Consider the following 13,284-nt stretch of genomic DNA (forward strand, 5'->3'; position numbering starts at 1 on the left):
TGCTTACCATAGGCAGGAGTTGCGGAAGTCCACCAACCTGAAGGGAAGACACAGCAGGATTAGAAAGAAGGTGTCTAGAGTCAAGGTCGGTCTAGCGCCCTGTCACTCACATCGGGGAAAGGAGGGTCTGAGAATCTCCACTGCCTGGGGGAGGAAGAGGCCTTTGCTGAAGGCTTGCCGTGAGCCAGATCATGCCCTCAAATGTCCACGGCAGGGCGAGGAGGCGCCACACTCCACAAGAGCAATTAGCTCGCTCTCCTGACTGAGTGCTCTCTGGGGAAAGTCGCCCTTTTGGACTCCGCGGGGGGTGGGGGACCTGAAACAGCCCTGTTCTCCCCGCACACATAACTCTCGGTCTAGACAATGCTTTCGAGCAGAAATGACCCCAGGACAGGCCTCCCTGTCACCCAAAGCTCTGGGGAGACACTGTATAGCCACAATGTCCTGAAATCTCTGAGCCAGACCCGAGGATCCTTGTGCTATGGCTTCCCTGGAAGTGTCTGCTCGCTCTAGGGTGACCAGTGCAGGTGCTGAGAGGTGGAAAACATCCACTCGCCCCACCTGGGGCTCCTGGCTGGAGTCTGTGGAGCTGAGTGGGGAGGGAGGGGACACCCCGGAGTCAAGAGGCAGCAGGACTCACCTGGCAGGAGCGTGGACTGGGGCCTGGCATCTGGGAGAGAGAGAAGGCAGCTCAGACACCTTGCACAGAAGGGGCACGACACGGGCAAAGGGGGACGACGCTGAGCAGGTGAGACGCTCGGTCCATGCCTGTGCCCTGCCACGCAGGGGGGGACCTCTGCCATCCTCACCCCCCAAAGATGCTCCTCCTGACAGGTCCAGGCAGCCCAGCATCCCTTATTTCCAATGTCAAGGTGATTAGCTCTGTGTCTACATGACCGAGTGGACCCAAACCAGTCATCTGCCTCACAGCTTTTATGGGCCCACTGAGGCAGCAAGACAGGGGTCCAGTTCGAAGTTCAAATCCCATGTGTGATCTGTCAGGCCCGACCGTAGGTGATGACAAGGCTGTGCCCGGCAGGCCACACAGGGGCCACTGCCCTGCACACGGCAGACCTGCTGCCCAGACAGTGCATCCCGGTTCCCTGGAGGGGCTACCGTCCAGGGCTCAGGAACCAAACCCTGGGCCACCTGCAATGCTAGGCCCTGACCTCCATTCACAGACCTCCTGACAGAACTAGCCTCTTTTGCCTCTGGCTTGCACTGTGGCATGGAGAAAATGGCTTCAAGTCACTTTCAGTTTGGTTCTTTGTTCTAATTCACCAGCTACATGCCTGGCAGCTTGTCAGAAAGCTCATACTAATTCTTAGCAGAGAGACAGGGTGATTTAAGGAAGCGAGGAATGTAAACATGCTTTAAAAGAGATTCAGAATGTCAGAAGGAAACGGCACCCCCAGAGAGGGACACCCAGCTTATTTGAGACCAACCTGAGCAGACGACACTGGCGTCCTCGCTGTGTCCACAGTTGTGTGTGTTCCAGGGGTTGTGAGGGCAGCTCCACAGGTAGCTCTCGTGCCCCGAGCAGCCCACGTCGTCCAGGACGATGGGCCCTGAGCCCTGACCGTACCGGGCATTTCCTGGGGCCGACGTGGCCCAGCCACAGCCCAGCTGCCTGCAGACCACGTTGGCGTCGTTGGTGTCCCAGCTGTCGTCACACACGGTGCCCCAGGAGCCTCGGTACAGGACCTCCACCCGGCCCTGACACCTGTCACCTCCATTCACCAGCCTCAGGGCCAAACCTGATTCAGTTCCTGGAAGGAGACGGGAAAATGCACTCTCCTGTGTCTTCCGGAGGAAGAGGTCCGGAGGACTCAACGAGATTCAGAATCCTTCCAGGGAAAGACTTCTGAGATCAAGCTAATGTTCTCCTTCCAGAGGACCTGACTGAGCCTGGCCATCATCGTTTATCCTCACGGGGCTGTTTGATAGAACCCTTGGCTGTGGACTGAGCGACGCATGTTCTCTGATGGGTTCCCCACAAGGCCCAGCATTCAGTGGCTGATCCCAGCCTTGGGATGGAGGTGGGAAGAGGGGAAGCCCACAGCCTGAATCCCCAGGGACCATTGGGATGAACTTGAGCCCCTGCAGCAGGAGACCACCAGAGACAGCTACCCAGACCCCGCCAAGGGGCCACCTTCAGATGTTCACTCCCACATGGGAACCCACTCCATCAGGCCCAAGTGTATTCTGAAGACTACTTTTCACTGAGCACTCACTCATGGCATTTTCAAACCCCAAACTCAAGCTGACTCTTGAACAAGCCATGCACCCGCTGAAAATCATCAGAGCACATGGACATGATTAGGGAGAAGGCATCTGTTGGTAGGAGGTGGATCAGAGTCCTAGGGCTTGTCCGCTGAAGAGCTACAAAAAAACCAGACTCTCTCCCCTCCTGGGCTGTAGACCAGTGGCTGACAACTGCCCCTTGGCAGGAAGCAAGCTGACAGTGAAGTCCATAAACATAAGACAATAGAGGTAAGAAAAGTGCAGGGGAAAAGCTCTACTGGAACTTCTGGATCCAGCTCTACCTGAAGACCAACCACCTCTTAGGTATGGAAGTCATTGTGGCCCCCTCTCCCACCCCCAACTCAAGAGAGTGTGAGTTGGGATCCTATCACTTGGCAACAAAAGCATTCTGAGTCATGTATGCCACAACTGGGAGGTGAAGGTTCTCCATAACTCCGGCACGCGAAAGGATCCCTCCACATTAGATGAGGTGGTGAGCTCAGCGGCTCCAACCAAGAGTCAGGAACTGCACCCAGGCCTGATGACTGGAGCGTTACGGCAGGATCCAAGTGATGCTTACCATTGGCAGGAGTTGCGGAAGTCCACCAACCTGAAGGGAAGACACAGCAGGATTAGAAAGAAGGTGTCTAGAGTCAAGGTCGGTCTAGTGCCCTGTCACTCACATCGGGGAAAGGAGGGTCTGAGAATCTCCACTGCCTGGGGGAGGAAGAGGCCTTTGCTGAAGGCTTACCGTGAGCCAGATCATGCCCTCAAATGTCCACGGCAGGGCGAGGAGGCACCACACTCCACAAGAGCAATTAGCTCGCTCTCCTGACTGAGTGCTCTCTGGGGAAAGTCGCCCTTTTGGACTCCGCGGGGGGTGGGGGACCTGAAACAGCCCTGTTCTCCCCGCACACATAACTCTCGGTCTAGACAATGCTTTTGAGCAGAAATGACCCCAGGACAGGCCTCCCTGTCACCCAAAGCTCTGGGGAGACACTGTGTAGCCACAATGTCCTGAAATCGCTGAGCCCGACCCGAGGATCCTTGTGCTATGTTTCCTCTGGAAGTGTCTGCTCGCTCTAGGGTGACCAGGGCAGGTGCTGAGAGGTGGAAAACGTCCACTCGCCCCACCTGGGGCTCCTGGCTGGAGTCTGTGGAGCTGAGTGGGGAGGGAGGGGACACCCCGGAGTCAAGAGGCAGCAGGACTCACCTGGCAGGAGTGTGGACCTGGGCCTGGCATCTGGGAGAGAGAGAAGGCAGCTCAGACACCTTGCACAGAAGGGGCACGACACGGGCAAAGGGGGACGACGCTGAGCAGGTGAGACGCTCGGTCCATGCCTGTGCCCTGCCACGCAGGGGGGGACCTCTGCCATCCTCACCCCCCAAAGATGCTCCTCCTGACAGGTCCAGGCAGCCCAGCATCCCTTATTTCCAATGTCAAGGTGATTAAATCTGGGTCTAGATAAGCGAGTGGACCCAAACCAGTCATCTGCCTCACAGCTTTTATGGGCCCACTGAGGCAGCAAGACAGGGGTCCAGTTCGAAGTTCAAATCCCATGTGTGATCTGTCAGGCCCGACCGTAGGTGATGACAAGGCTGTGCCCGGCAGGCCACACAGGGGCCACTGCCCTGCACACGGCAGACCTGCTGCCCAGACAGTGCATCCCGGTTCCCTGGAGGGGCTACCGTCCAGGGCTCAGGAACCAAACCCTGGGCCACCTGCAATGCTAGGCCCTGACCTCCATTCACAGACCTCCTGACAGAACTAGCCTCTTTTGCCTCTGGCTTGCACTGTGGCATGGAGAAAATGGCTTCAAGTCACTTTCAGTTTGGTTCTTTGTTCTAATTCACCAGCTACATGCCTGGCAGCTTGTCAGAAAGCTCATACTAATTCTTAGCAGAGAGACAAAGTGATTTAAGGAAGCGAGGAATGTAAACATGCTTTAAAAGAGATTCAGAATGTCAGAAGGAAACGGCACCCCCAGAGAGGGACACCCAGCTTATTTGAGACCAACCTGAGCAGACGACACTGGCGTCCTCGCTGTGTCCACAGTTGTGTGTGTTCCAGGGGTTGTGAGGGCAGCTCCACAGGTAGCTCTCGTGCCCCGAGCAGCCCACGTCGTCCAGGACGATGGGCCCTGAGCCCTGACCGTACCGGGCATTTCCTGGGGCCGACGTGGCCCAGCCACAGCCCAGCTGCCTGCAGACCACGTTGGCGTCGTTGGTGTCCCAGCTGTCGTCACACACGGTGCCCCAGGAGCCTCGGTACAGGACCTCCACCCGGCCCTGACACCTGTCACCTCCATTCACCAGCCTCAGGGCCAAACCTGATTCAGTTCCTGGAAGGAGACGGGAAAATGCACTCTCCTGTGTCTTCCGGAGGAAGAGGTCCGGAGGACTCAACGAGATTCAGAATCCTTCCAGGGAAAGACTTCTGAGATCAAGCTAATGTTCTCCTTCCGGAGGACCTGACTGAGCCTGGCCATCATCGTTTATCCTCACGGGGCTGTTTGATAGAACCCTTGGCTGTGGACTGAGCGACGCATGTTCTCTGATGGGTTCCCCACAAGGCCCAGCATTCAGTGGCTGATCCCAGCCTTGGGATGGAGGTGGGAAGAGGGGAAGCCCACAGCCTGAATCCCCAGGGACCATTGGGATGAACTTGAGCCCCTGCAGCAGGAGACCACCAGAGACAGCTACCCAGACCCCGCCAAGGGGCCACCTTCAGATGTTCACTCCCACATGGGAACCCACTCCATCAGGCCCAAGTGTATTCTGAAGACTACTTTTCACTGAGCACTCACTCATGGCATTTTCAAACCCCAAACTCAAGCTGACTCTTGAACAAGCCATGCACCCGCTGAAACTCATCAGAGCACATGGACATGATTAGGGAGAAGGCATCTGTTGGTAGGAGGTGGATCAGAGTCCTAGGGCTTGTCTGCTGAAGAGCTACAAAAAAACCAGACTCTCTCCCCTCCTGGGCTGTAGACCAGTGGCTGACAACTGCCCCTTGGCAGGAAGCAAGCTGACAGTGAAGTCCATAAACATAAGACAATAGAGGTAAGAAAAGTGCAGGGGAAAAGCTCTACTGGAACTTCTGGATCCAGCTCTACCTGAAGACCAACCACCTCTTAGCTATGGAAGTCATTGCGGCCCCCTCTCCCACCCCCAACTCAAGAGAGTGTGAGTTGGGATCCTATCACTTGGCAACAAAAGCATTCTGAGTCATGTATGCCACAACTGGGAGGTGAAGGTTCTCCATAACTCTGGCACACGAAAGGAACCCTCCACATTAGATGAGGTGGTGAGCTCAGCGGCTCCAACCAAGAGTCAGGAACTGCACCCAGGCCTGATGACTGGAGCGTTACGGCAGGATCCAAGTGATGCTTACCATTGGCAGGAGTTGCGGAAGTCCACCAACCTGAAGGGAAGACACAGCAGGATTAGAAAGAAGGTGTCTAGAGTCAAGGTCGGTCTAGTGCCCTGTCACTCACATCGGGGAAAGGAGGGTCTGAGAATCTCCACTGCCTGGGGGAGGAAGAGGCCTTTGCTGAAGGCTTACCGTGAGCCAGATCATGCCCTCAAATGTCCACGGCAGGGCGAGGAGGCACCACACTCCACAAGAGCAATTAGCTCGCTCTCCTGACTGAGTGCTCTCTGGGGAAAGTCGCCCTTTTGGACTCCGCGGGGGGTGGGGGACCTGAAACAGCCCTGTTCTCCCCGCACACATAACTCTCGGTCTAGACAATGCTTTCGAGCAGAAATGACCCCAGGACAGGCCTCCCTGTCACCCAAAGCTCTGGGGAGACACTGTGTAGCCACAATGTCCTGAAATCTCTGAGCCAGACCCAAGGATCCTTGTGCTATGGCTTCCCTGGAAGTGTCTGCTTGCTCTAGGGTGACCAGTGCAGGTGCTGAGAGGTGGCAAACGTCCACTCGCCCCACCTGGGGCTCCTGGCTGGAGTCTGTGGCGGTGGTGGGGAGGGAGGGGACACCCCGGAGTCAAGAGGCAGCAGGACTCACCTGGCAGGAGCGTAGACTGGGGCCTGGCATCTGGGAGAGAGAGAAGGCAGCTCAGACACCTTGCACAGAAGGGGCACGACACGGGCAAAGGGGGACGACGCTGAGCAGGTGAGACGCTCGGTCCATGCCTGTGCCCTGCCACGCAGGGGGGGACCTCTGCCATCCTCACCCCCCAAAGATGCTCCTCCTGACAGGTCCAGGCAGCCCAGCATCCCTTATTTCCAGTGTCAATGTGATTAGCTCTGCGTCTACATGACCGAGTGGACCCAAACCAGTCATCAGCCTCACAGCTTTTATGGGCCCACTGAGGCAGCAAGACAGGGGTCCAGTTCGAAGTTCAAATCCCATGTGTGATCTCTCAGGCCCGACCGTAGGTGATGACAAGGCTGTGCCCGGCAGGCCACACAGGGGCCACTGCCCTGCACATGGCAGACCTGCTGCCCAGACAGTGCATCCCGGTTCCCTGGAGGGGCTACCGTCCAGGGCTCAGGAACCAAACCCTGGGCCACCTGCAATGCTAGGCCCTGACCTCCATTCACAGACCTCCTGACAGAACTAGCCTCTTTTGCCTCTGGCTTGCACTGTGGCATGGAGAAAATGGCTTCAAGTCACTTTCAGTTTGGTTCTTTGTTCTAATTCACCAGCTACATGCCTGGCAGCTTGTCAGAAAGCTCATACTAATTCTTAGCAGAGAGACAAAGTGATTTAAGGAAGCGAGGAATGTAAACATGCTTTAAAAGAGATTCAGAATGTCAGAAGGAAACGGCACCCCCAGAGAGGGACACCCAGCTTATTTGAGACCAACCTGAGCAGACGACACTGGCGTCCTCGCTGTGTCCACAGTTGTGTGTGTTCCAGCCACTGTGAGGGCAGCTCCACAGGTAGCTCTCGTGCCCCGAGCAGTGCACGTCGTCCAGGATGATGGGCCCTGAGCCCTGACCGTACCGGGCATTTCCTGGTGCCGACGTGGCCCAGCCACAGCCCAGCTGCCTGCAGACCACGTCGGCGTCGTTGGTGTCCCAGCTGTCGTCACACACAGTGCCCCAGGAGCCTCGGTACAGGACCTCCACCCGGCCCTGACATCTGTCACCTCCATTCACCAGCCTCAGGGCCAAACCTGATTCAGTTCCTGGAAGGAGACGGGAAACTGCACTCTCCTGTGTCTTCCGGAGGAAGAGGTCCGGAGGACTCAACGAGATTCAGAATCCTTCCAGGGAAAGACTTCTGAGATCAAGCTAATGTTTTCCTCCGGAGGACCTGACTGAGCCTGGCCATCATCATTTATTCTCACGGGGCTGTTTGATAGAACCCTTGGCTGTGGACTGAGCGATGCATGTTCTCTGATGGGTTCCCCACAAGGCCCAGCATTCAGTGGCTGATCCCAGCCTTGGGATGGAGGTGGGAAGAGGGGAAGCCTACAGCCTGAATCCCCAGGGACCACTGGGATGAACTTGAGCCCCTGCAGCAGGAGACCGGCAAAGACAGCTTCCCAGACCCCGCCAAGCGGCCACCTTCAGATGTTCACTCCCACATGGGAACCCACTCCATCAGGTCCAAGTGTATTCTGAAGACTACTTTTCCGCTGAGCACTCAGTCATGGCAGTTTCAAACCCCAAACTTAAGCTGACTCTTGAACAAGCCATGCACCCGCTGAAAATCATCAGAGCACATGGACACGATTAGGGAGAAGGCATCTATTGGTAGCAGGCTGTTCAGAGTCTTTCCAGGGCTTGTCCGCTGAAGAGCTACAAAAAAACCAGACTCTCTCGCCTCCTGGGCTGTAGACCTGTGGCTGACAACTGCCCCTTGGCAGGAAGCAAGCTGACAGCGAAATCCATAAACATAAGACAATAGAGGTAAGAAAAGTGCAGGGGAAAAGCTCTACTGGAACTTCTGGATCCAGCTCTACCTGAAGACCAACCACCTCTTAGCTATGGAAGTCATTGTGGCCCCCTCTCCCACCCCCAACTCAAGAGAGTGTGAGTTGGGATCCTATCACTTGGCAACAAAAGCATTCTGAGTCATGTATGCCACAACTGGGAGGTGAAGGTTCTCCATAACTCTGGCACACGAAAGGAACCCTCCACATTAGATGAGGTGGTGAGCTCAGAGGCTCCAACCAAGAGTCAGGAACTGCACCCAGGCCTGATGACTGGAGCGTTACGGCAGGATCCAAGTGATGCTTACCATTGGCAGGAGTTGCGGAAGTCCACCAACCTGAAGGGAAGACACAGCAGGATTAGAAAGAAGGTGTCTAGAGTCAAGGTCGGTCTAGTGCCCTGTCACTCACATCGGGGAAAGGAGGGTCTGAGAATCTCCACTGCCTGGGGGAGGAAGAGGCCTTTGCTGAAGGCTTGCCGTGAGCCAGATCATGCCCTCAAATGTCCACGGCAGGGCGAGGAGGCACCACACTCCATAAGAGCAATTAGCTCGCTCTCCTGACTGAGTGCTCTCTGGGGAAAGTCGCCCTTTTGGACTCCGCGGGGGGTGGGGGACCTGAAACAGCCCTGTTCTCCCCGCACACATAACTCTCGGTCTAGACAATGCTTTCGAGCAGAAATGACCCCAGGACAGGCCTCCCTGTCACCCAAAGCTCTGGGGAGACACTGTGTAGCCACAATGTCCTGAAATCTCTGAGCCAGACCCGAGGATCCTTGTGCTATGGCTTCCCTGGAAGTGTCTGCTTGCTCTAGGGTGACCAGGGCAGGTGCTGAGAGGTGGCAAACGTCCACTCGCCCCACCTGGGGCTCCTGGCTGGAGTCTGTGGCGGTGAGTGGGGAGGGAGGGGACACCCCAGAGTCAAGAGGCAGCAGGACTCACCTGGCAGGAGCGTGGACTGGGGCCTGGCATCTGGGAGAGAGAGAAGGCAGATCAGACACCTTGCACAGAAGGGGCACGACACGGGCAAAGGGGGACGACGCTGAGCAGGTGAGACGCTCGGTCCACGCCTGTGCCCTGCCACGCAGGGGGGGACCTCTGCCATCCTCACCCCCCAAAGATGCTCCTCCTGAGAGTTCCAGGCAGCCCAGCATCCCTTATTTCCAGTGTCAAGGTGATTAGCTCTGTGTCTACATGACCGAGTGGACCCAAACCAGTCATCAGCCTCACAGCTTTTATGGGCTCACTGAGGCAGCAAGACTGAGGGGTCGAAGTTCAAATCCCATGTGTGATCTGTCAGGCCCGACCGTAGGTGATGACAAGGCTGTGCCCGGTAGGCCACACAGGGGCCACTGCCCTGCACACGGCAGACCTGGTGCCCAGACAGTGCATCCCGGTTCCCTGGACGGGCTACCGTCCAGGGCTCAGGAACCAAACCCTGGGCCACCTGCAGTCCTAGGCCATGACCTCCATTCACAGACCTCTTGACAGAACTAGCCTCTTTTGCCTCTGGCTTGCACTGTGGCATGGAGAAAATGGCTTCAAGTCACTTTCAGTTTGGTTCTTTGTTCTAATTCACCAGCTACATTCCCGGCAGCTTGTCAGACAGCTCATACTAATTCTTAGCAGAGAAACAAGGTGATTTAAGGAAGTGAGAAATGTAAACATGCTTATAAGTGATTCAGAATGTCAGAAGGAAATGGCACCCCCAGAGAGGGCCACCCAGCTTATTTGAGACCAACCTGAGCAGACGACACTGGCGTCCTCGCTGTGTCCACAGTTGTGTGTGTTCCAGCCACTGTGAGGGCAGCTCCAAAGGTAGCTCTCATGCCCCAAGCAACCCACGTCGTCCAGGACGATGGGCCCTGAGCCCTGACCGTACTGGGCATTTCCTGGGGCTGACGTGGCCCAGCCACAGCCCAGCTGCCTGCAGACCACGTTGGCGTCGTTGGTGTCCCAGCTGTCGTCACACACGGTGCCCCAGGAGCCTCGGTACAGGACCTCCACCCGGCCCTGACACCTGTCACCTCCATTCACCAGCCTCAGGGCCAAAGCCAATTCGGTCCCTAGAGGGCAGCACAAGGACACCGCCTCATGTCTCTCCTGAGGTCACAGGCCTAAGGCCGGTTCCAGACTCAGGGGACTTCCTGCCAGTGACTCTCCCCTGGGCAGGAATCACCTTTCTTTTATGCCCAGGAGTTAATCTTCACCACAGGGAAAGGAGCAGAGATTCCTATTGTGCCCAAGTCTCAAGATGCTCAAATGAAAGACGCAGCCCATCAGTCCAAGAGGAGGCGAGCACGAAGGTAAGCCCAACCCACCCAGGATACACCCAGGCTAGAGCGCCATGGTCGCAGGAGGAAGGCCAAGACCATTCCCCTGTTGGTAGCTTGTTGTCTCACGGGTAGTTTTCCCTGCGTTCTGGCCCCGCCCCTGGAGGTGACGGGAGCGGGGCAGACAGAAGCAGTTCAGGCATTTTACACCCCACTCCTCCGGCTGGACGGCCATCCATGGCCTGAGAGGCCGGGAGAGGTACCAGCAGGATAGAGAGGCATTCAGGGCCTACACTGACCGCCTGGAGGAAAATCTTTCCTGAGCCTCTGGACCCGATCCCACTGGACACAGCTCACCAGCCCACTAAGATCGGACCTCAGACCTGGCCTCCAGAGACTCTTGCTTCACTCACAGGCACAAGGATATGGACGGCCACACCCTGAACCTGCTCCTGTCACATCCAAACCCCCAGTTTATCCAGAAGCAGAAAGTAAGCCCCAGGGAGGTGGATAGGAATATTTACCTGTTGGTGACGGAGCAGGTGAGGATAAGGTCTGCCAGGAGGCTGGAAGTGGCAACAAAGGGAAAGGTCAGAGTTAGACAGCACAGGAAGGAAGCCTTGGAAAAACTTTTACCCAGCATGATGACACCAGTTCCACATCTGGATCCTACCACTTGCTACCTGTGTTTGCTGAGCAAGCCTCCTGCTCAGCTAGCTCCTCTGGGACAATGGCCCTGTCTGAGGTCAGCCGGCTCCCTCCACCTCTCTAAGCCTGGCATGTTCTCCTTCCCGTGAGAAAACCTTTGCCACCTCCCTTCCATGAGCCATGTCCGCACTGGCACACCTGAGGGGTTGTCCAGAGGCAGAAGCGGACAGAAAAGTCAGGGGATGAAGCTGGAGCCAATCATGGTCCTGGCACCCAGAGCACTGCAGTCCCTTATGACCCAGCGTCTCCTGGGCACTGTCCCTGCCACGTCCGGATGCAGGTGTGGCCCTGTTGGATCTGAGGTGTGGCCCGGAGTGAGGGATGCAGGCACTCCTCCCTGTTCTCATGTCCCATCAACAGAAGGTCAGTGATTATCAACCTTCCTTCTCCCACAAAACTCTCCTCAGCTGGGATGTAACAGGGCCTAGGGCGGTGGAACACATTCCTGGTTCTCTGAACCTGCAGGTGACAATCTCTGGGACAGTATCAAGGACAGGATGTGACAACTCAGATGGATCAATGGGAAGACGGGAGTGTTGGAAACCCCATGTCTAGATGAGAAGAACCAGCTGGGAGAATGAGCAAGGGAGGGGACAATGTGTCCCCCCAGGTTCTGCAAAGTACAGTGATTCCCCCCGAGGGGAGAAGAATGGGGGATGGGCAGGGAGTAAAGGGACATCCCGAGGAAGGTCGCCTGAGACTCACTGGGCCAGGCAGTGGACTGGGGCCGAGCAGCTGCGAGAAAGACAAGGAAAGTCAGACACAAAGCACACAGGGGCCCCACTGGGATCCCACGTGGAAGAAACTCAGCCTTCACACGTTGCTGATGCTTTTCTTAGGGCCTCTGCGTGGAGAGTGTGTGCCCACCATCGACGACTCAGTCCACTGGGGCTTCTCGTTCTGTCTCACTTCCTGTGCCTGACTGCCTGGACCTGAGGGCTTACTTTCCTGAATATGAAAGTCCCTGGCATGCCTGCGACCAGCCACCAGTGCGACCGGCCACCGGAGCTACCGCCTTAACTCCCTGTGGGAGCAGCAAGGATGAGCCCCAGCGGTTAGGGTAGGACCCCAAGGCCACCAGCCCAGCTGCAATGAGGGTGAGGCTCAGCCAGGCGCCCCAGAGTTTCTGCCTGGGGTCCGGCTCCTGCCCCAGTGTCCTAGCAGGCTCGTTGCCACTCCACACAGCCACCCCCTCCCGTACCCTTCCGCCTTCTCAACTGTGTTCACCGCACTCACACATGCACCTTTTACACTGGAACTCTGTTGACTGAGTTGGCTATGAGAGGACCGCAGTCTGTAAGCCATCAAGCGCACCTTTCCTTTTTGGTAACAGCATCCCCTAGACTCCGCCGGGGGTGCGGGACATGAAAAAGCCCTGTTCTCCCCGCACACATAACTCTCGGTCTAGACAATGCTTTCGCGCAGAAATGACCCCAGGACAGGCCTCCCTGTCACCCAAAGCTCTGGGGAGACACTGTGTAGCCACAATGTCCTGAAATCGCTGAGCCAGACCCGAGGATCCTTGTGCTATGGCTCCTCTGGAAGCATCTGCTCGCTCTAGGGTGAGCAGGGCAGGTGCTGAGAGGTGGAAAACGTCCACTCGCCCCACCTGGGGCACCTGCTTGGAGTCTGTAGAGGTTAGTGGGGAGGGAGGGGACACCCCGGAGTCAAGAGGCAGCAGGACTCACCTGGCAGGAGCGTGGACTGGGGCTGGGAAGCTGGGAGAGAGAGAAGGCAGATCAGACACCTTGCACAGAAGGGGCACGACAGGGGCAAAGGGGGATGAGGATGACACAAGGACACCGCTTCATGTCTCTCTTGAGGTCACAGGTCTAAGGCAGGTTCCAGACTCACACCATTTCTAATGGCCACAGTTCCCCGGGCAGGGAGTCACTTTGAACATGGCCATGAGTTAACCTTCATCACAGGGAAAAGAACAGAGACTTTCCTTCCCCAAGCCCAGGCTGCCAGAACCTCAGGCTCTACTGGCTGACCTCCCAGCTCTTCTACTCGGGGTACCCCCAGGGGGGTTTACGGGACCTCTGATGTCCACAGGCTGAAAGGTCATGGTTCCTGTATAGTGAAAAGAAATCAGTGTGGCCTCATATGGGCTCAGGAAAGGGCACAGACAAGGTGGCCCCCTCAACAGGTG

The 13,284-nt window shown here is 56.7% G+C and overlaps 1 protein-coding gene across 1 annotated transcript in view; it reads right to left on the reverse strand.

Moving 5' to 3' along the window:
• DMBT1 (deleted in malignant brain tumors 1) overlaps nucleotides 1-13,284 on the reverse strand; it is an 86,099-nt gene that overhangs the window by 57,146 nt on the left and 15,669 nt on the right. Inside the window, exons 6-14 of the mRNA XM_057531417.1 lie at nucleotides 12,821-12,850; nucleotides 10,949-10,990; nucleotides 9,890-10,217; nucleotides 7,813-7,847; nucleotides 7,057-7,420; nucleotides 4,241-4,645; nucleotides 1,446-1,828; nucleotides 641-670; nucleotides 8-37 (exon numbers count right to left, since the gene is read on the reverse strand). Of these exons, the coding sequence (XP_057387400.1) occupies nucleotides 8-37; nucleotides 641-670; nucleotides 1,446-1,828; nucleotides 4,241-4,645; nucleotides 7,057-7,420; nucleotides 7,813-7,847; nucleotides 9,890-10,217; nucleotides 10,949-10,990; nucleotides 12,821-12,850 (1,647 nt within the window). The remainder of the gene's footprint in view (nucleotides 1-7; nucleotides 38-640; nucleotides 671-1,445; nucleotides 1,829-4,240; nucleotides 4,646-7,056; nucleotides 7,421-7,812; nucleotides 7,848-9,889; nucleotides 10,218-10,948; nucleotides 10,991-12,820; nucleotides 12,851-13,284) is intronic.

The sequence above is a fragment of the Balaenoptera acutorostrata genome, chromosome 16 (assembly GCF_949987535.1).
Source record: "Balaenoptera acutorostrata chromosome 16, mBalAcu1.1, whole genome shotgun sequence".
NCBI classification, from domain to species: domain Eukaryota; kingdom Metazoa; phylum Chordata; class Mammalia; order Artiodactyla; family Balaenopteridae; genus Balaenoptera; species Balaenoptera acutorostrata.